This window comes from Cupressus sempervirens, chromosome 7 (assembly GCF_028749045.1).
Source record: "Cupressus sempervirens isolate cs-2001-9-10 chromosome 7, ASM2874904v1, whole genome shotgun sequence".
In the NCBI taxonomy this organism is placed as follows: Eukaryota; Viridiplantae; Streptophyta; class Pinopsida; order Cupressales; family Cupressaceae; genus Cupressus; species Cupressus sempervirens.
The window spans coordinates 736,127,125-736,149,343 of record NC_143124.1 but is presented as its reverse complement, the minus strand read 5'-3'; the positions used below and the strand labels follow the sequence as shown (position 1 = coordinate 736,149,343).

At 34.4% G+C, this 22,219-nt stretch overlaps 1 protein-coding gene across 1 annotated transcript; it reads right to left on the bottom strand.

The window, feature by feature from the left end:
- Positions 1-16,188: 16,188 nt before the first annotated feature.
- LOC149549334 (L-type lectin-domain containing receptor kinase SIT2-like) lies at positions 16,189-18,298 on the bottom strand. Its single transcript, XM_089794897.1, is given in 2 exon segments — positions 16,189-18,154; positions 18,255-18,298. Coding segments are annotated over 2 exon segments (2,010 nt in total).
- Between the last annotated feature and the right edge of the window lie 3,921 nt (positions 18,299-22,219).

Genomic DNA, 22,219 nt, shown 5'->3' with positions numbered 1-22,219 from the left:
GTGGAATAAGAATAACTTATTCTTATTCCAGTTTTTAATAAACTCAATTTGATGGGTTGTCAAGTTTGTAACTTTTCCATTTGATTGTATTTTTCCATTCAAATGCATTTTTGGACTATTTTCTACGTTCATCATAAGATGTAAACTCAGTCAACATTATTTAATGTTTAATATGTTTTTTTTTTAAATGACAAAAAAGACTAATATCATATTTGATATCTTTTCTAAACTTTCATAAAATTATCTTTACAAATAAATCTTGAGTTTAGTCTTATAATTAGAACTATGATGAAAGATCATTTAAATATCATATTAATGATCTCGAATTATTTGTATTTTTTAATTTTTTTAAAGTATTTAAAAATAAAATGATTTTACTTTTGATCTTATACTCATTAAAATAATTTTAATTAATTTAGAATTAAATTTATAATCTACAATATAATGTCTTTTGAATTTCGATGAATTTCAAAGGTTATAGTATATCTTTCTTTTTTCTTTTTTTTTAATAGGTAATCAGCTGAAGCCTAGATTATTTATTATTCATTTTATTATTATTGTTAGATTAATTATTATTATGTGTTAATCTTGAGTAGATTCAAACCCAAGACCTCTTTGATGAGAGATTCACAATTTACCGATGTGTTATAGGCTCTTGCTTGGTTATAGTATATCTTTCACTTTTAAAGTCAATTTAAAAATAAAATAAAGGCTAGTTAAAATAATTTAACTTTTAAAAAATTAGTCAAAATCACTTTTAATAAGTTAAAAATCTTGTTTTTTTAAAATATTATCAAACTAAAAAATAATTTAATTATTAAAAATTTAAAACAAAACTTATTTCAATTCCTTTCAATTGTTATAACCAAACATAAAATATGCATGGTAGAGACAGTCTGATGCAATCAACCGACCCAAATCTTGGTGGGTGGTATATTGAAGGTGAGATAGAAAGAGTGCTCAAACTTGGTCTAATCTATTCTTATCCTCAACCAGAAGGCAGGCTTATGATGAGACAAGTTCTCCAAATTCTTGAAGAAGAAGCTCCACTACCAAACTTTGACTCTCTATTTTCTTTGGATGTTAGTTCACTCTGTAGTTCTTTAAGAATACGACTTCCATATTCAAGTGGCAATATAGATGATTTCATTTCCAAGTCAAGCTCTCTTTCTAGTGGTTTCATGGTGTAACATCAATCTATTGATCTCTCTGGAAACTTTGGAATACTAATGGATGCAAGTATTTGTACGGAACAAGTATTTGTTTAGTATAGTTTTTAACATTATAATATATTTAATTACATTAATGTCAAAACACTCAACTTTTATTTAATGTGTCAATATCATTTACTTGACTTGCTGCACAACTTTTATTTAATGTATTGTTTCCTCCACTTGACATTCAACTATTATATAACTAGTCAATATTGTTTACTTGACTTGACTATTGACATAACTATTAAATTTTCCTCTTCACCACATGTTAAACTCACGTTCTTATTGGATTTGACCTAATGTCATGTACTTCCCACGACCACTTTATAATTGTCTTCACTTATGCCTATGGCTCCATGTGAGGATTGAAAGGCATTACCGATGCAACCATGGACAACTTTGACTTGAAAAGAGTTTGCATGCTAATTTTTCAAATATAATAATTGAAAAATGTTATCATTATCAGTATCAATGTTATCAGGTGTTTATAATTAATAAGAATTCAAATTAATAGTTTAGGTTTTCATTAAATTTTGAGTATTAATAATTAAGAGTCTTAAAGTATTATTTTCATTCTTGAAGCTCTTTTACATTGTTCATCGTAAAAGTCCAATCAATATTTATGTTGGACTAATTCAATGGAAATTCAACTTCTAGAAGAAATGAACCAATAATTGAGTGGGGTTCAATAGTCAATCACCCTCTTGTGAATATATTATCAAATCTTGTAACACAATTTTATTATATACTATAATTAATTTATCTATTTGTAAATAATAAAAATTAAATGATGATAAAAAATAGAGCAATAGTTGAACACATGAAAACCTATAAATGTTATAGAAAAAATAAATAAATGAATTCATTAATAAGTGAAATGAACAAATTTTTGTCTCAAACAAAATATCATAACTATCTAATATATGTGTGTCACTAATAAAGTAATATGCTCACTTAATAAAATAAGATGTTCACTTAAATAAACATTCATATCTTAGTGTACAAATCTTATTCTTATGTATACAACTATTGGGATAACAATGTATATGCATAGAGAAAATCATATTAATAAGAGTGTCTCATCACAAATATAAAAGGTGAATACTAATAAATGTCTTGTATTTTCTTATAAATTTGTGAGATTGTCAAATAAATTTAGTGTTCAACCGCTCGTCCCTTTGTGTTGGATATAGGATGTACTTTATATAATAATGTGTTATTTTTATAACAATAATTTTTATTTTTATTTTTTATTTATTTGTGTTGAAGTATTTTTCCTTGTGCTTAATATAAAAGTTATATATAAAAAAATATTTATTATTAGTAATAACTATTTGGTCTATTTAAGTTGCATATATGTTACATTTCATATAGTTATACAATTTATACTATTAACAACAAATGATATTTTAAAATTCAATTATTAGAGATTTTTAGATTGAGCTTTGGTCAAATATTTAAATGTCATTTTTTGGACACATTTTACTATGTGTGCTATTTTAACGATTTGTATGATGAGTCAAACCTTCAAACCTTAGTTGTAGGTAGTTCAATGTCCATTTTACATTTCTTTAAAAAAAAAAAAGGTCCTACAATATCCCATGCAGTGGCTACATGTTGACAAAGTTGGCCCTCACGATTGCTAGTCCCTATCCCCTATATAATCGATACAAACATTCTAGTGGGTATGTTGATTGGGATATCCCAAAGGTCAAAATATTTACAACTTCCTTTTAGTAATATCAAATTTTAATTAGAGCTTACCATTAGAGAAGTAGGTTCAATTCTATTTTTCCCTCTTTTAAAATTCAAAATTCAAATTCACTATAAACTATCTTTTTTGTATAAATTAAATAAAAGCTAGCAAGTTTAAATTGGTGTGCAATGGATAACACCAAAGAATTCATGGAGAGTCAACTAAGAAATAATTGGTTTATAATATTTTTATATATTTTTCTAGTCTATGAGATCAATTGATAAGAAATTCAACCATTTTTTGTGTGCAATGAAGATCTCATTGGATAAGTGATAACTTCAAATCAACTATTCAACCACTTATATGTATTTAAAAAATATTATTATAACAAAACCTTGAAAGCTAAAAGATGACTAGGATCCAAATGAGTTAGTGTAGAAACTTCAAATTTACTATCAATTGTATTAAAAAAATCATAAATTGATTAAAACTAGCAATTGTACCTTGTTGTGCATTGGATATGCCAAATATGTGTACAAAGTCAATTGAGAAAAATAATTTCTTTATGTTTTTGCATCTATTTTTATGGTACATAAGGTCAATTGATAAGAAACTTAGTCACTTTTTAATGCAACAAGGGTCTCACTAGAGAAGTTATTGTTTTAAATCATCCATGGAAATACTTACAAGGATACAAAAAAGACTAAGTTCAAAATATTTGAAACAAAAAGATAACTATACCCTATATTAATAAGTATATTAATTGAGAAAAAAATTGTCTTTTGTCTTTGCATATATTTGTAGTAGACGAGATCATTTGATAAGAAACTCAACCAATTATTGTCATGTGCAATAAAGGTCTTAATAGAGAAGTGATAGTTTCAAATCAAATATGCAATGAATAATAAGATAGGGACTAAAAAAAATATTTGAAGATGAAAGAGAAGTCAACTCAAGTTTAAAAGTGTAGAAACTTTGAATTCACTATAAAATATCTTGTTTATCATAAATAAATTAAAACTAGAAAGCATACCTTGGTGTACAATGTATTGGTAAATTTACTAGTCCTCATCAAAACATTGAGTTTTTTCATGCTTGGGTGATCTACAAGTAAAAAAATAAGGGGTGGATTGATGTCTTGACTATGGAAAAAGGTTTTTATTTCTTGTATTTTGTCATGCATATTCTCCTTTTATTCTTGTTGGAGGGACTTCAATGCTTTCTTGATCACACACTTTGGAAATGAGAATCAAGATTTTCTTCCCTTGACTTGCTTCATAATTTACACCTTGGCTTAGCTTTAGAATTTTGGGATGAGGAGATTTTTAGAGGTGTAGCAACCTAATTTGGAGATTCGTTATCTATGGATTCTATGATGCCTATAAGGAAGATGTTAGTTTATGCTTGAATTTTTGTCAATATTAAATAATTGGCTGATTTACTATGAAACTTTTTTATTAATTTTAAACTCAAGGCTTGGTCACAAACCACTGAGTTGAAATCTTTCCCCTTTTCTCATTTTCATTATAGAAAATAAGCTCATTGGGCTAAAGATTTTCCTATGAAACAAGAAAATTTGAAGACATCCAAGAAGGTCTAGAGAAAAAGGAAACTAAACATAAAATCAATGTTGAGGGAAATCAATTGGAAGTTAAAGGATCAAAGGGACACTTCAATAGTAATAAGGCAATTTCACAAGTTGATACTGGTAGCTTGAATCATATTGAGGAAGAGGCTCATCCTATGACTAAATAATTTAATGAAATGACCAACATGATGTATGTGGAGTAGGAGGAGCCCTCAAGTTTAAAGAGAGATCATATTGACAAGCACACATGGTTATTCATTGAGCATCCACAGACATGATAAGAAGATTTTCCAAATTGAATATATTGAATATCTATTGGCACAAATCCAAACAACAATTATATATATATAATAAAGGGTTTAAAACTTTATTAAAAATCAGAAAGCACTAATACAAAGAGATCAAGGACCAAAGGTCCCAAGAAGAAGCACAAGGATAGCCCATGGAGATAAAATAGCCAACACCATCAACTATCATCATTCTCCACCATCAAGAATGCTCCTCAAGTCAAAATAGAGCTCTTGAGGAACCAACTCCCATTCCTCAATTCTCCATCCCTTAACATGCTCGGAAGTCCATTTTTCCAAATAGTCAGCTGCCCTATTCCATTCCCTTGGAATATGAGCAAAAGTCACCATTTTCATCAAAGAAATAATTTGCAAAAATTTTTGCACAATCCTAGCCAATTGCCAATTAACATCAACCACTTTCTGTTCAATAAGTAGGTTGATCAAAACCTGGCAGTCAGACTCACAAATAATTTTTCTCTAGCCTAAAGCATAAGCTTTCTTAAGAGCAACAAGAATAGCCAATCCTTCCATTATATTAATAGTGTGAATCCCCTCAAAGATCAAAAAAGAAAAACCGCTAATCCCATAGCATCTCTACCAATTCTACCGATTTCAGCCAGACCCAGATTACCCCTTGAAGATTCATTAATATTGATCTTCAAGACCCCATAGGGGGGAGATTGCCATTTACTAACCATGTCAATTTTTTGCCTCATATGATGTCATCTCTTAGCCCTGGTTAATGCCAAAGAAGACCCCAAAGTCTCCAATCTCTCCACCAACTCTATATCTCATTTCCTCAAAGGTAATTCCACTTCACACTTAGCCTCCACTATCTATTGAATCATGCCCAATAACCTCTACCAAATTTTTTGCACTAGCCTCTACTCTCCAAGAAAAATCCTTCAATTGTGCTCTAGCCAAATCTGTCATAATAAGAAGACAAGCCCCACAAACCACACCTCCTACAAAAAAGGAGCCATAGAATGGGGCTGTCTCATCCCCTGCAAAACCTCAATCAAGGAGGAAGCATGGACACAAGGAATTGTCCAAACTTCCCACCAGAAATGCCAAAGCTGCAGGGCAAAAGAGCAACAAAAAAAAAAATGGGAAGAGTCCTCGTCATTAGCCCCATACATAACACAAATAGAAGGGCCATGGAATCCTCTCTTTCGGATATTATCCCAAGTCAAACACTTATTCCAAGCTAACATCCAGATAAAACAATTGCACTTTGGCCAAGATAGCTTGTTCCAAACCTTCTTCCACCATTGCACTTCAAGCAGAACCATCTTATGAGACACCAATCTATTGTATCCAGAGGCAACCATATAGGTCCCTTTAGAATTGGGAAACTAGGCTAGCACATTGTCTTCCTGGAGAGAACAACATCTTCTACTGGAGAGGATATTTTGCAACATAGCACACTGCTTCTATAAATTAGCAACCAACCATTCATTTGGGGACTTCCATTTAGCCATTTCCATCTAACCACAAGGGAAAAAGGACTTAAAATCACTCACCCATGAACAACTAGCCTCCAGAAACCACTAACATAGAAACACTAAGTTAGGGAACTAAGAAATGATTGGGGGATATCCATCCCAAGAGTCTGACCAAAATTGAGCCTCTACCTCTCTCTTGCATATCCAAAATAATCCATCCTTAATAAGCTTAGCCCCTTTCTATAAAGTATCCCAAATCACAGATCCCTTCCCCCCAAGTGGATACCTAGAAATATCGAGATGAGAAATCCCCAAGAGATACTTCTGAGAAAGAACCATAGCCCAGCTTTTATCCTGCTCATTACACCACCACCAATAAAGTTTAGCAGCCAATGCCTCTCCTGTCAAAGTCAACTACCTCAAGCCTAGTCCCCTGTAATCTTTTAGACTGCAAACCATTTCCCATCTAACCAAACTCCATTTGGAGGCCTCCAAGTAGCCCGCCCATAAAAATTGGCACATCACAGAATCTAGATCCTTAAGAAAGCTCATAGGAACAACTTGGAGCATGCATCTATAAATGGGCAAAGCCTGCACAACTGAGTTAATCAACTAGACACGACCAGAAAAGGATAAAAAATAGTGAGTCCAATGATTAACTTTCACCTAAAATTTGTCCAAAATAACCTGCTAAGACTCCTTGGGAAGCCTACTCACCAAGATGGGAATGCCAAGATACTTCAATGGAAGATTCCCAATTTGAGACCTCAAAGTGTGAGCAATCCTTTGTTGAATAGAGCCTGAAGTATTGAAGAAGTAGATGGAAGATTTTCCCTTGTTAATCTACTATCCTAAGGTAGCCAGGTACACATCCAAGACCCTATGAAGATTATATGCCTCCCTCATTGTAGCCATCCCCATCAAAGTAATATCATCTATAAATTACAAGTGAGTCTGCGGAGGTAAAGCTCCACCCCATATCCAACCTTGAATAAAACAAGACTCCACATTTTGTTTAATCCATCTCCCCAAGCCTTCTACCAAAAGAATAAACAAGTAAGGGGAGAGAGAGTCTCCCTGACGAAGCCCCCTTGAAGCCCCAAAAAGCTCAGAATGGCTCCCATTAATAAGCACCAAGAAAGAGACCAAAGTAATACAACTCCAAACCCATTGAATCCAATCTTCTACAAAGCCAAAGGCACTAAGAACCCACCATAGGAAGGACCACGTTACTCTGTCATAAGCCTTTTCCATATCCAATTTTATAAATATCGCTTTTTCTTTTGATTTGGCCATAGAATGGATGACCTTAGTTGAAATAAAAATCCCATCCAGAATTTGCCTACTCACAACAAAACCACTTTTCTCCTCAGAGATCAAATCAGCAAGCCCCTTCTTTAACCTATTTGCAATAAATTTGGAGATAATTTTGTAAATAACATTGCATAAAGAGATGGGCCAAAATTGGCTCAACCTATCAGCCCCTTCTTGGGGATAAGAGCTGAAAAGTTGCATTTAGAGCCCTTAATATCTACTTATTGTGTTGAGATTCATGAACCATAGCCAGGAGGTCAAATTTAATGATATCCTAGAATTCTTGAAAAAACTCAATGGGGAAGCCATCCGATCCTAGTGCCTTCCCTTTCTTCATATTAAAAACAACCCCTTCAAGCTCCTCAATCAAGATATCCCTCATGAGCTATTGATTAATTTCTTTGGTCACAAGAGAGGGTATACATGAAAGAACCTATTCTTCCTCAAGAGACCCCCCTGTGAGTCCTCTCTAAAGAGAGATTCAAAGTATTGTACTACCTCCCTAAACATTTCTAGAAAGGAAGAAAGATGCTCTCCTATATCATTCACCAACCCCGAGATAGAATTACCATGTCTTCCGGCTTTCACAGAGTTGAAGAAAAAAGCCATTTTTTTTCCCCTTCCTGAAGCCACTCGATTCATGCCTTTTGTTTCCAATATATTTCCTCTTACAGTTCCCATTCTTTAAGAAATTTCATAGCCTGAGCCTCTTCCTAAAGCAATTCATCTGTTACTGCTTCCTCTCTTATCCTTCTTGTGATATCATCCAAATCTGCCTAAGCCCTTACCTTTTCATGGAATAGATTCCCATAATGCAAATGATTCCATCGTTTGAGCTCAAATTTAACATATCGAAGAAGCTTAGAAAAAATATACATTGAAGTGCCATAGGCTAGTCTACTTTTCTTCCACCAATCAGAGACCAAATCATACAAAGATGAGTCTCGAAGCCACATAAGTAGGAACCTAAAGGAAGGCTTCTGAAGCACCCAATTTGATTCTATAGAAAGTTTAATAGGACAATGATCTAATCATCTCCAATCCAAGATCTTAGAGCAAGATGACCACATCCCTCCAATCTAGTAACAATAAACCAAGAACCGATCTAACCTTTCTGCAATACAAAACTCTCCACTCTAACGATTGTTCCAGGTGAACTAACCATTGATAGGTTTAATATCCACAAGGTTCAAGGTATTGATATTGTCTTGAAGTAGTAGCATAGAAGGCTTCAACCTTCTAGTAGCACCTCGCTTCTCAGCTAGCTCACAAATAGCATTGAAATCTCTAGCCAAGATCTAAGGGTAAAAGGGAAACATGCTATGAATCAACATGATGTGGGACCACAACACTTGTTTACCCTAAAAGTTAGTAGGAGCATAAATATTGGAAAATAATATAACGTCCCCTATCTCTAGGTAAGTAGCAATCATGGACAGAGAGGATTTAGAGGAGATCAACCAAAGACGCTAGATTTTTCTAGGATTCCATAAATAGGCCAAACCCCCAAAAGAACCATGAGCCCCAATGCATTGGCATTCCCCACTTCTCCACAACCTAGGCTTCAAATCTTGCATACTCTCCACAGATAACTTAGTCTCTTGCAAAAATAGAACATCGGGACTTTGTCTTCTGACTAACTCATGAACAACTTTTTGTCTAGGGCCACTATTCAAGCTCTGCATATTCCATGACAAAACAATCATTTCAAGGGGTATGAGAAAATAGAATCTAGAGGCTTAACTGCCCCCAACTCCACCAAATTTTCACCAACTAATTTAATCTTTTCTACATCATTTTTTCTACCAAATTTAACAAATTTCTCTGCCCCACCCTTCTTGATATCATTCTACAGAATACCCAATTTGGGAGGAGGCTTAATCTTTACTACCAAACTTGAACCAATGTACTACCCAATAGCCGAAGAATCCATACATGTTGTTGTAACAATGGCCAAGGGTTCTTGCACCTCTAAAGTCCCCTTTTTCCAGATCAACATTTAATTGCTGACACTCATCCCCTATGGGATCCATAGTAGACTCAATAATAGGATCCTCTTGAGCTAAGTCCACAAGCCCATGATCCAAATTGATCAAACTTGGGTTCACCTCCTATTGGCTAAGCTCATCCAAAACCTCAAACCTATTAAAGGCATCGTCCTACCTTTCTTTAAAAGACCTCTTTTGACCCCTATTCTAATTTTCACCCCTAATCGAAACAAAACCATCAAAAGCACCTGCCTCATCAGGAGATATGCTCTTCCCTTTATCTGTCTCAAGAGGCTTGCTCATAGGCTGTGACGAAAGGGACTCTTGAGGTTTATTCCTTGGGCATCTTCATTGCAAATGACCATATTCTCGACAAAGGTGACAATTAAAAGGAAGAGTTTCATAATCCAATTTTTGCACCCAAGAATAAGAACCCACACACATCTCTATTGCATCTAGTAAAGGTCTACTAAGATTAATTTCAACACAAATGCAAGCAAAAGTCACTACCTTTCTTCCCAAGGTCTATGATGAAGTCCCTATAGGATTTCCATGCATTGAAGCTAAAAGATGTAACACATCCTCTCGACAGCATTCCACTGGGAACCTCAAAAAATAAACCCAAACTGGGACACAATTAGGTAGCTCCTCTACGGGGTTGAATCTAGCATGCCATGGCTTGATAAACAACCCTACCTTATTGTGGAAATAAGGACCTCCCTCAAACAACCTATTTTGATCAGCAATATAGTTGAAAGTAACCATGAAATAACTGTTTGCCAGCAATATTATCTCCATTTCCCCTTCTGGCTCCCAAGTCCTCTTAGCCCAAACCTCTAAGAATTGCAAGGAAACCCTCATTCCTAAAGACTTACAGTATAGGGAATGATTTGAATAATATTCAACATCATCCGTAATGATTTCAACTGGGACAACCAGTTTTGGCATCTCCTTGCACCTCTCAAGACATCCATTGGTCTTCATAATCCTTGAGCCATTAAATAGCCCTAAATCAACAGTTTCAAAGTTCTAAGCGAATAGATTATTGTCAAAAGTCTTCATCCCTTGATGAAAAAATTTAGGACCTAAAGCCACCCAAAAATCCATGCGCAGGCTCTTCATTGTTGTCTCCTCCTTAGCATCAACCATTAACAAGAACCACAAATTTGGAAAGGGAGACCCCCCCTCTCTTAATCTAGTCCCTTCCAACTTCAAACCTACAACTTCACACCCTGTCCTCCATAAAAAAGAAAAGACTAGGGTCGTGGGTTATCAAATACCCACTACCCATGCACAACACAAGTTAGTAGGAAAGTATGAAATGATCTTCGTGCACAGTAAAAGACTCCTCCTCTAGATCACTGCCCAATCCACAACCCAACAGGAAGAGGCACCCAATTAGTAGCCCTTCAAACACAAAATTCCCACTGTCACACCACTCTGAAAACACAAAATAGAGCTAAGGCATGAGTGCCCTAGCTTGAGATGCAAACAAAAAGCACAGGGCTCTCATTGCAGTCTGCCAAACCAAAAAAGACAACAATTATATTGAATATCTAATTGTGGTTCAATTTGTAAAGGATTTTGGGTCCCTTCAAAACTTGTTTTTTAAATAAGTGAAAACATAATTAACAAAGAGATAGTAAGAGAAATGTAAACCATAATATTACTATTGATTACTTATATTATTTAGAATTAATGGATTAATTTAATAATTATAGTGTTAAAATTAGGGAGAAAGGGCTAGATAGATATGGTAAATATTAATACATATAGAAAAGACATAAGGAATGGATAAGAAAGGGGGATATAGAAATATGGAGATAGACATGAGATATATAAGGAAGGAAGTTAGAGAGAGAGAGAGAGAGAGAGAGGAAATATGCCTCGGATGCTTAGATTTGAAGGTATAGGAAGAGGATGATGAAGAGAGTTTAATAGATAGAGAGAGGGAACTGTGTTTAGATATGAACATGGGAGAGGAAGATAGAGATAGAGATATGTGATATGTTTTTGCAAATTTTTTTACTCTTGCATATTTGCATCCTCACCCTTATCAAAATGTATTTATCAAGCAAAATATCTATGAAAAACTATAGTAGTAAACAACTAGGGTTAAATAGTAAAATAAAGTTTCCATAAAACCTAGAGTGGTAAAATACTAAGTTAAAATAGTCAATATATTTCAACTACTACAAAAAGTGAGAGTGAATACTTTTGTGTTATACAATTTCTAATTTAATACCCTAAAACACATAATAGTCCCATAAATCTATGATTTAATAATAATTTTTAAAATTTGTGAAATATTAGAGGCTTAGAATAATTTAAAAATAATATCTAACCATTTTGGACATCAATTCAAAATCTAACCATTTTGGATGTCAATTCCACATGTTTAAAAAGTTAAATATATGTGCAATATACACAATCAAAAATTATAATTATAAATTCTATTTCTCCCTGTCCCCTTTTATCTATTATATAAAATAAGCAGGTTAGTGTTGGAGCCTAATTATCTTTTCAACCATGTTTAGATCCTTATGAACATGTGTGAAACTAAAAGGCTAAATTGTTTATAGTTCTAGGATTTTTTTTTGAGTACTCATTGTTCAAATCAAAGATCATCAGATCAATGATTACAATTTAAAACAAAGACCATTAGATAAAATAAAATGGAAGTAAATTGACAGTGAACCTTCCATATTAATAATCCTAAATTCTCTATAACTTTAATTCAATCAAACACCCTTTTAAGTGAATATTATTATTATTTCTTTATTTTTTATTAGACATTATCACCTTTACATTAACATGTGTCATTCAACTGTCACACTATATACCTAAAGTATAAAATAAGATTTTGTGAAGTATAAATACTTAGTAATTTAATTCTTATAAAATATTAATTAGCTTCTTCTTTTTTAATATTTAATTTCACATTCGCCTTCTTAGTAAGACAAAAAGGAGAGATAAGATACTCAAGAAAAGTGAAGGTAGAGAAAGAGAATCCATTCTATTGTAGTCCATTATCATAAGCAATAACAATGCTCTTGGTAAAGTGAGTAATGATGAAAAGATGTGGGACAGTTGATGACAATACTCCATAATGGACACTAGGAAAGATATTTAAGAGAAAAATGTCCAACTAAGAAGCAACATCATCTCTATAAGCATCAAATGATGTTAGTAAGTATTTTGTATTCATGTCAATCATATAGAAAAGATGTGTAATATTTCTTCTCTAATGAACATTGGATGAAGATATACCAAGTCTAAATGAGTCCCATTAGGAAATTATAGTGTTCTTGATCATCTAGTCACAAAGAATATTAAATAATTTTCAATATTCAAGGAAAGGATACGATAAAATATGCTAGGATATGGAAGAAATTAGCAAATGGAGACAACTCAAACTATTAGAAAAATTTAAAAAAAGGTGGCCATGTGTTGAAAAATCTCATATTTATTTCATTTATTTATTTTGGGAATGCATGATTATACAACTTTCAGATGTTCTTTCAATAAACACATTGTCTAGAAAGTATTCTATATGCTTATGAAATAGACAAATTTTATAAATCTAAGAATTTAAATTTCAAGTTTATTTTTTATTCATAATGTCTTTTTCTTAGATTGTCCATAGATGGTTTTCTCATTCCTACTTTTTTTTTTAAATTCTTATTATGATCATAATTAAGTAAGCTCATTAAACATTGTTCACATATGTACTATCCATAATATAAGATAATACTAATATGCATAATATATGTATCTTCCTTAAAGGGTTGTGTTCTAGCATCTGAACTCTTAACGAAGATGGTCGGATGTAAATATGCCACAATAAGCAACATAAGGAGAGATTTATAGAAAGCAATATTTTCATGTTCATACAAAATGTCCAAAAAGTGTGAGCTCTTTTTCCTTTTCACAAAACTTGATGTAAGCAGACATTTTAATTCAAAATATTATGAAAATATATTTCATTCACATTCATTGTTATCTGAATCATTCCCGTTCACTTTGAATTCATTGCTTATCATTCAAATTTGCTACTCACTCATTAACAATTATAGTAGGAAATTATCAAAACTAGAGAAGTTCATTTTTTTAGTTGCAAAAACCCTTATCTAAAATTCATTTTGAATTTATGGAGAACCTATCCAATATTTTTTCTATAAGAAAAAATCATTTGAACCTATTCATGCAAGTAATCGAGTTCTCTACAAACATAATCTTCACTCCTTCCATAGAGTGTGATTCTTGGGACAAAGTGGTTTATAGATGAGGTTGGCCTATAAACATTGAGGAGAAGAAAAGATGGGTCAAAGAAGGAAATTTTAACTAGAATCTATTAGGAATTTGAAGTGATTAGTTAAGTATGCACCATTTACATTCTCAATAAGATTTCAATACCACTAGAAGCTTCAAGAAATTTTGAACATAGATGTCATCACTTGAAAAAGTCACTAGAGTCCAAAGTTAACTTAGTCTTATGTACTAGAATTGTATCTGCCTTACTTTTATCTAATTACATTCTAATGAGGTAATTTTTAGGGGGATTAATGCCCCTTATATTCTATGGTATGATCTTCATTGTGGCTTAGGAGAGTGAATTTGTCTCCTTGAACTTGATCCTTTCTTCATGATAGTGATTTGAGCCTATTCTTCTAACTTTCTTGGTGTAACCAAAAAGACAATAGTAGTATAAGTACTAGGATCAATTTCTTATTATCTCATGGTAGGAAGCCTCTCTTTTTTACAAAGGAATAAGGAGATTCAACATTTTTCTTATAATGGCTTTGATATATATACATCTTCAGGGAAAGTATAGAGAATATTGATTTGAATTGATCCTGTAGCTAGCAATGATTAGGCTCAGATAGATGAAATTATCTCTTGAATATTTTTGAGATTTTTTCTTCTACTACTCGAAGTAGAAGAGACTCAGCCATATTTTCATAGTCCTTTGAAGAAGAGAATTTTTAAAAATCCTCTTCAGTTTTAAATCAAATCCAATCTTTTGGTAACACAATGAATCTCAATTTAGAATCTAGAGATTAACCTGCTAGAAGTTGGGACTAAGGATATTCATATTCTAGAAAACCTTTTGTTACAATCTAGAGTTGTCGTTGCACCAAAAGATCGACATATCAATGCCCGATACAACAACTAGACTTATAGACCATTTTCACATATCTTGAAGGGTAACATTGGTAGTTAGTCCAACAATCTCCCCCTAAGCATTACTTGAGGAGATTTGTACTTGTGACCAAGCTCTGATACCACTTGTTACAATCTAAAGTTGTTATTGCACCAAAAGATCAACCTATCAATGCTCGATACAACCACTGGACTTATACAACACAAGAGGCAGTTAAGCCATGTCACGAATCTTGAAGGGGAACATTGGCAGTTAGTCCAACACCTTTGAGTTTAAGAAAAAATCTTTCACCTCTTTTAATAGATTTGTGTAAAAAGGGGAACCTTGTAAAAATATTTTAGAATGGGATAATTTACCTAGGCTTTACACTAGAGTTTGTAAGGGGGAAATGCAAGGATGCGGTGTAGTCATAGGTGAAGGAGGTGAAGGGGAATGATAAACTTTTAAGATTTCCAATGGGGGCGAAAAGATCCTAGACAGAGAAACTTCGAAATATCTTGAATCAACACTTTATCTTGGAGTGGGCTCTATTGAATCTTAGGAATATCTACACTATTATTACTTAGTTATTGGATCTTCAATTGATGCATTCACTTGGTTTGAGTGACCTCAATGGGATCAATCCAATCATGCAGCAAGAGTAAATACAATAGAAACAATAAGTATTCAGAGAGAACCAAGCAAGATCAACATTTATTCATAAAAAAATCAAATGTACAGGGAGTTATTACATGCCTGGATCATAAATACATGTTGCTTATAATCTTAGGTCAAATATCTTAGATTCAAGTCTAATGATATGATGAATTCTACTTCATTGATACATCATATTATAATATATAGGCATTCTAACACCTGAGTCGGCCTCGAGATCTAAAACATTCCGCAAGAACTAGAAACGTATTACAACAAATACATCTGACCCTAAATCATATGAAACACTAGACATAAACCATATGAAACACTAGACATAAACCATATGAAAACTTTTAATTCCATATTAGGTCCTTACATGATCAAAGAATAGCTCGAAGTGTCACCAAAGATCCACAAACATAGATTCTCATCAGAAAATAAATTCCAACTAAATAAATAGTAAATATTAAAAACTATATTTAACAATAATTATCTATTTTCTATCAAAGTACTTGTATGAAACTGATGCATTCCAACTAAATAATTACTAAACATTAAAAACTATATTAAACAATATTTTATATCAAAATAATAGCATCTAATAAGTGTTTCGAATAAAAGAAAACTACACTAATAAGATGAAGCTATACAGTTTGTTCAAATATCATATAGTATAATTCTAAGACTAAATGATGGAAATGGCCATCCATACATTAGGATGCACCAAAACATAAACTATGATGATTAGTTCATCCTAAATCTGATAGCCCTTTCTCTGAAGCAAGGTAACAATAGCAACATGAAGCCGCAAAAGGATCCATTTATACAGTGACACTGCCAGAAAGCTAGTCTACTACTTGGAAATGGAAGCATCTGTGCTGCTACTGTAATATAGAAAAGAGTTGGAAGCATTGTGGAGTAATGCCATATCCAAATAAGATGGAGACTCAAAACCTGGTACTGGATCTTCTTCGTTAAGTATTTTCAGTACTTGTCTCATCCCAAGCCTGCCTTCTTGCTGAGGATTCGAACAGATCAGACCCAGCTTCAGCACTCTCTCCATCTCATCTTCAACATACTGCCCACCAAGATTTGGGTCGGCCGCATCCATCAGACTGCTTGTAGAGTAGAGTTTTCTTATCCAGTCCACCAGAACTATTCGTTCGGATGGGAGCGAGAGATCCACGGGCCTCCTTCCACATACAACCTCCAACATAAGAATACCAAAACTGAACACATCTGTGGCGGGGCTTGCCTTCCCTGTCTGTACGAACTCCGGTGCTATGTAACCCAGTGTTCCTACTACACGAGTTGTGTGTAAGCTTTGGTTATGCTCGTACAACCGGGCAAGCCCAAAATCCCCCAACTTCCCATTCAGCTCCGAGTCTAGCAAAACATTGCTGGACTTGATGTCTCTGTGCACTACGCACTGCTCCCACTCTTCATGAAGATACAGCAGCCCCGCAGCAATATCTCTGATCACTCTGTACCTCTGATCCCACTTTAGCATCTTTTTTGGCTTTCCAAATATCATCTTGTCCAAGCTCCCATTTGGCATGTAGTCATAAACTATGAACAGCTCCTTTTTTCGCCTACAGAAGCCTCTGATCTGCACAAGATTTCGATGCTGAAGCCGACCAAGACTGGAAATTTCTGCTATGAATTCTCGCACCCCTTCATCGGTTTGTCTAAGGATACACTTCACAGCTACTTGAAGGCCGTTTGTGGGAAGGACTCCTCTGTATACCCGACCGAAGCCTCCGGTTCCCAAAAGCCGTTCGTCTTGGAATCCCTTGGTTGCAGTCTGTAGGTCTTTGTAGTTAAACCTGTGAGGCCAATACTCCATTTCCCATTCCTCCATTACTTCTTCGTACTGCTTTCTCTTCAACCGCACAATTAATCCTACCACGACCACCACCACCACACAAGCTGTGCTAATGCTGGCTATCAGTCGGTAGCGGTAGCTCTTGGATTTTCTGCTTATAAACGATGGAAGGTTAAATGTTCTCAGAGGCTGGGCGGTTCCGTTCGTAGAAAAGCTCCAGGCCAGGATGTAAGCCTCTTCAACCATGAGTCCCGTTGCTGCTGAGAAACCAACGTAGATTTCCTCTTCCACAATGTTGGACAGCGATATATTTCTCATATGTAACAATGGTTTCTGTGGGCGTTCAAGACCAGCCTCCATAATGGTGACTTGGAGCTCATTGTGAAGATTGTCATAATCAATCCAAGCTTGAATGTTCTGGCCAGATTTGAGGTTCATCTCCTGGAAATGGCCGCTGTTGATCCAGTAGCCCGCAGCCTTGGAATCTACAGATATGAGGTCGTTGAGATCCACACCAACATGGTTGTCGTTGATGTCCCTCAACTCTGAGTTTTTCATGGTGTCGAGCTCGACTGCAAACAGATGATTAGACGCCTCTCCCATTGTTGATAAATTGTTAATCAAGCCAAGGTACTGACCTGCTATAAATCCTTGTGGAGACCTATGGGAGGTCATTAGAAAGGCCAGACCAGCCCCACTTCGTGAACTTGCAGAAGAAACGATGCTAAACACAAAACTTGTGCTGAAATTCAGATATTTCATACGGACGGGATGTGGATAGAAAGCACGGCCAATAGTAGATGGAGCTCGTTGAGTAAGGGAGATGGCATTGGACCGCACTGAAGCATTACCAAACAGTTCGAGACTGGACGCACTAAATTGGTTGAAGATAAAATTTGTGTGGGCTTGAACAATAAGCGAGGTAAGAAGGAGAGGAAGTACAAGGACCACGCTCAAGCCTTCCACTGTCGAACTCCAGCTCGACTTCGATGTCCTAAATATAATGAGCAACATTCAAAAGAAAAAATTGAAAGCCAAAACTGAAATAGAAATAAACCTAAGAATGGGAAACAAATCGACTAAACCCAACTCACAAGATATTTCAGATTTACCTGTCTGTGTATTGCAAAGATTCCATTATTTCTATGGGGGGATTTCGCTTTCTCACGCATCAAACATAATACAGGAGAAGTCCCTGGTTATTTGAATCCCAAAAGCTGTCAGGTTATTAAATAAGATTCAAACGAAGTGCAGAAATAAGATTCAAGGTGATTCTTGAACAAGATTCAAGAGTTAAAAACAAATAAGTAATGAAATCAACAACTTCATGCAAATTGACTGTCATCCAAAATAAGCTAAACAATTCCATGTGGAATGACCTGTCCTCATATATCTTTCTCGAAGACAACAAGAAAGGTAGTCCCTTTTCGCCAGCTCGTAGATTCCAAGAGCTTTGGGAATCTGGCAGTAGGAGCCTTACTTTCCACGCAAACGTTTTAATTTTCCATACTAAAATATTTTTGTATAAAGCTAATGCTAATAGTTTTTTTGTAATACACCGTATCCAATGTCCCATGTTCCTCTGCATCGAAACGAGCGCAGAAATGATAATTTATTGAAATTTTTTCTTTCAGCTCCAGCGAAACATATGTAGGATCCGAAAAGAAGTTCAGGATTACTTTCTGAGATTGAGCACTCCATCACCCGAAATTCTTATTTTATTGTTTCTTTAGTGCTTAATTAGTTCCTGCGTCTCCTTGATTCTTTTTTACAGCCAATGGCATTTATCTAACATGACCTTAATAATTACGAGGACGTTTTTGAAAGCACGCGTGATCAACTGCTTGCCAGATTTTCCTCGTCGGTTTCAACAGTGTCTTGTCGTTTGCATAATAAACTAGCATTGCGCGTGCAATCCCTAGGGCGAACGTTCATGGCTGCTTGGTTTATTTTGTCCAGCAACCAAGTTGAGATGATTAAATACTAGCAATGGCACTTTAGTGTGCAATAGGTATGTCGATAACATCAGTTTAACTTAGTTATGGAGACAATCTTTAATATTATTTAAAAATATATATTGATTGTTACGTATACATAAATGAGAGATTTATTCAAATGTTTTATATATTTTATTATCAAATAATCTTATTGCATGTGATTGGTAGAATAGGTAGTAAGCCACGCTTACATGTACATGGAGGCAGTTTTGTATTTGCAAAGATAATTTTATAAACATTGCATAGAATGAGATTCTTCAAATGGATGATGAGATGAATTGCGATACAAAATTGGTTCCACTCTACCTCCCAATGATATTGAACATTTAAACATATATTTTCCATATAGGACTTCTAAAAACTATTTTCTCCCTACAAGCCTAATATTAGACTCTCTCAAACTTTTATCCATAGGGTTTTTTGGAAATGATCTCATTGTATATTTGTTTCCATCTTTATTGATAAAATAAGTATTATTCTCTCCATCATGTTGGAATTTTTTGTCATGCTATGAAGGTCTCCAAACAAGTAGATGGAAAGCATTCATTAGTACAAAATTATAGGGGTTTCTATCTTTACATTCTCCTATTTCAAAATCAAGTCAAGCTTGTTCTTCTACCAAAGTTTGTTGTCCTTTGGTGAGTGAAGAGACTTTGTACGGGAAAGGGTTAGTTTTTTTTCTTACTTTTAACGTTTCCACAATTTTAAGAGATGCTAAATTATCAGTAGACTCAAGATCCCCCTCTAAGATTTTTTTAGGACTACTTGTAAGGCTAGATGAAGGTTATGCAAACATCTTGTAGACCCAAAGTGGTAGGAACCTTGAGCAATGTTCTCCTCCTCATGATAGTATCTTATTATTTTGGGTTTGGAGATCTTTATGGGGAGTGAACACTAAATGGTAATCCTCCTCTTGGACCAATTATGTTCTCCTTTCTCCTTGTGTGTTTGAACCAAACTTCTTAGGCCATCTATGGCTCAAGTATTCTGCTTGATTATAGTTGTAACACCTACCAATGAAAGACCAAAGTTTCTTCCTCCAAATCTCCCTTTGCCATTTGGTTTTCCTCTTTTGAAATAACCTCTAAAACTTGTATCTTTGTATTGTTCACTGTAGCCTAATTCACTTTTTTCCCTTGCTGTTTGAATCCTTCCACTAGGACCACCTTTACCTCTGAAGTATGTTCCACCCTTTCCTCTATTATATTTATCTCGGTTCATCTTCAATTTCTCTTCTATCCTTAATGTCAATTATAAGCATTTATGTATTGTATCTAAGGCCACGAGACATAGTTAAGCTTCGATAGTATATTTTAAGCCATTAAGATATCTTGCAACCTTTTCCTTTTCTCCTTCATGATGCTTTATTATGAGACTAGTGTGTGCACCAACATCCATATCCCTTTGTTTAAGGTTCTACAATTGCGTATACATCTCCACTTCATAATCACCAAGTACAAATCAATGTGATCTTTGTGACCATTCTATTTCATGAAGAAATTAGATTCTTCCACTATTTTTCACTTTCATATTATATTCAATTCCACCAAGTAAGGTATGATCCTTTTGACTCTGAATTTGCAATCATCACTGTCTAGTTCTCGAGGATCTAGTCATATTCAAAGTGGTTGTTTAGGGATTCAATCCAATCCATTACTTCATCTACAATCATATTTCACTAAATCAATGAGATATCTCTTCTCTTTAGATATCTTCTTTACCTTCCTTGGACTTATTCCTCATCTTCTTTTATGTGTCCTCTTTTCTCTTCTTAAATCCTTTAAAATTTATCACTTTTTCATGAACAACATCTTGTTTTTTTCCTCATCTCTTCAAACCTACCTTATTGCCACATCAACACTCATTCCCTTTGGAGATATATTTAGAGCCTCTTAATCATTCTCTTCTCTCAACATTTCCCACCAATTACCTTTATCCAATGACTAAGTACTACTCTTATACATCTATGATGCAAAGCTAATTGGGAAATAATGCTTTCCTAGTCCACGACCCACAAGTGACCAAACACTTTAGGCTCAAATTCTCAATCAATATTTGACAAACATTGGAATAACACCATCACAATAGACTTCGCTAGTTTATATAATTTCTCACATTGAATCATATGACGAAGACATGTTAGTTAAGACAGAAATCGCCCCCATCGCAGCGACATTAAGAGTTCATTTTGGTTGCCACCTATACTGGCAAAGAGGAAGAAAATAGGATTTTGGCTCCTTTGAGAGCCAGATTGATTGTAATCCTCCTTAACACCACACTGAATTTTTCCTTTATTAAAGAATAACTTGGGTCTTGCACTGAGATATAACGTGCTCCATTAAATGTATACAAAAACAGGGTAGTAGGGGCATGATGAAAGTATCACACTAGCTTCATGTTTTATCACGGATGTAGAAACTGGATTATCAATTAGTGGGGGCGTGGGAAGAAGATAACAACTGAATGAGTGCAGGGTTGAGTTTGAATCATGGAAATGTTGAACAAAAGAAATCTGGGAGGCCATGAATTAATATTTCATTATAAGATTTGTTTGTAATAAATTGTTAGTTTAGGGGAGTTTTCTTATTGGAGTAGGCATCCTTAAGTGTGGACTAAAAGATTATAGATTGGAAGCTCCTTAAAACTTATTATTGTATGCTATTTCAAAATGATTCTTAACTTCAACTGAGATGAGAAGCAGGCTCAAACACTCAATAATTCTTGTTATGTGACATTAAAATTCTGCAGTCTGTGATGAAATAATTTGTGTTGTTTCTAGAATGAGCTGAGGGTTTTTTTCTGCAGTAACATCCGATCATCAATCAACTCCTTTCCAAGCAAGGCTTCTTTCTAGAATCAACTCATCAATTGACACCTTTGAAAACAAGAATGTAGAACTTTTTTCCTTCAGTTAATGCGTTTAAGTGTTGGAAAATTATACTTCGCAACAAGAGATGATTTAGTCAAGGCCAGAAAAATGGGTGGAGAAATTGCGAGAGAAGGTATTTTGTACTTGTCCACATCAGCAAGCATCTAGCACCAAAATCAAAGTCATGGCCTTG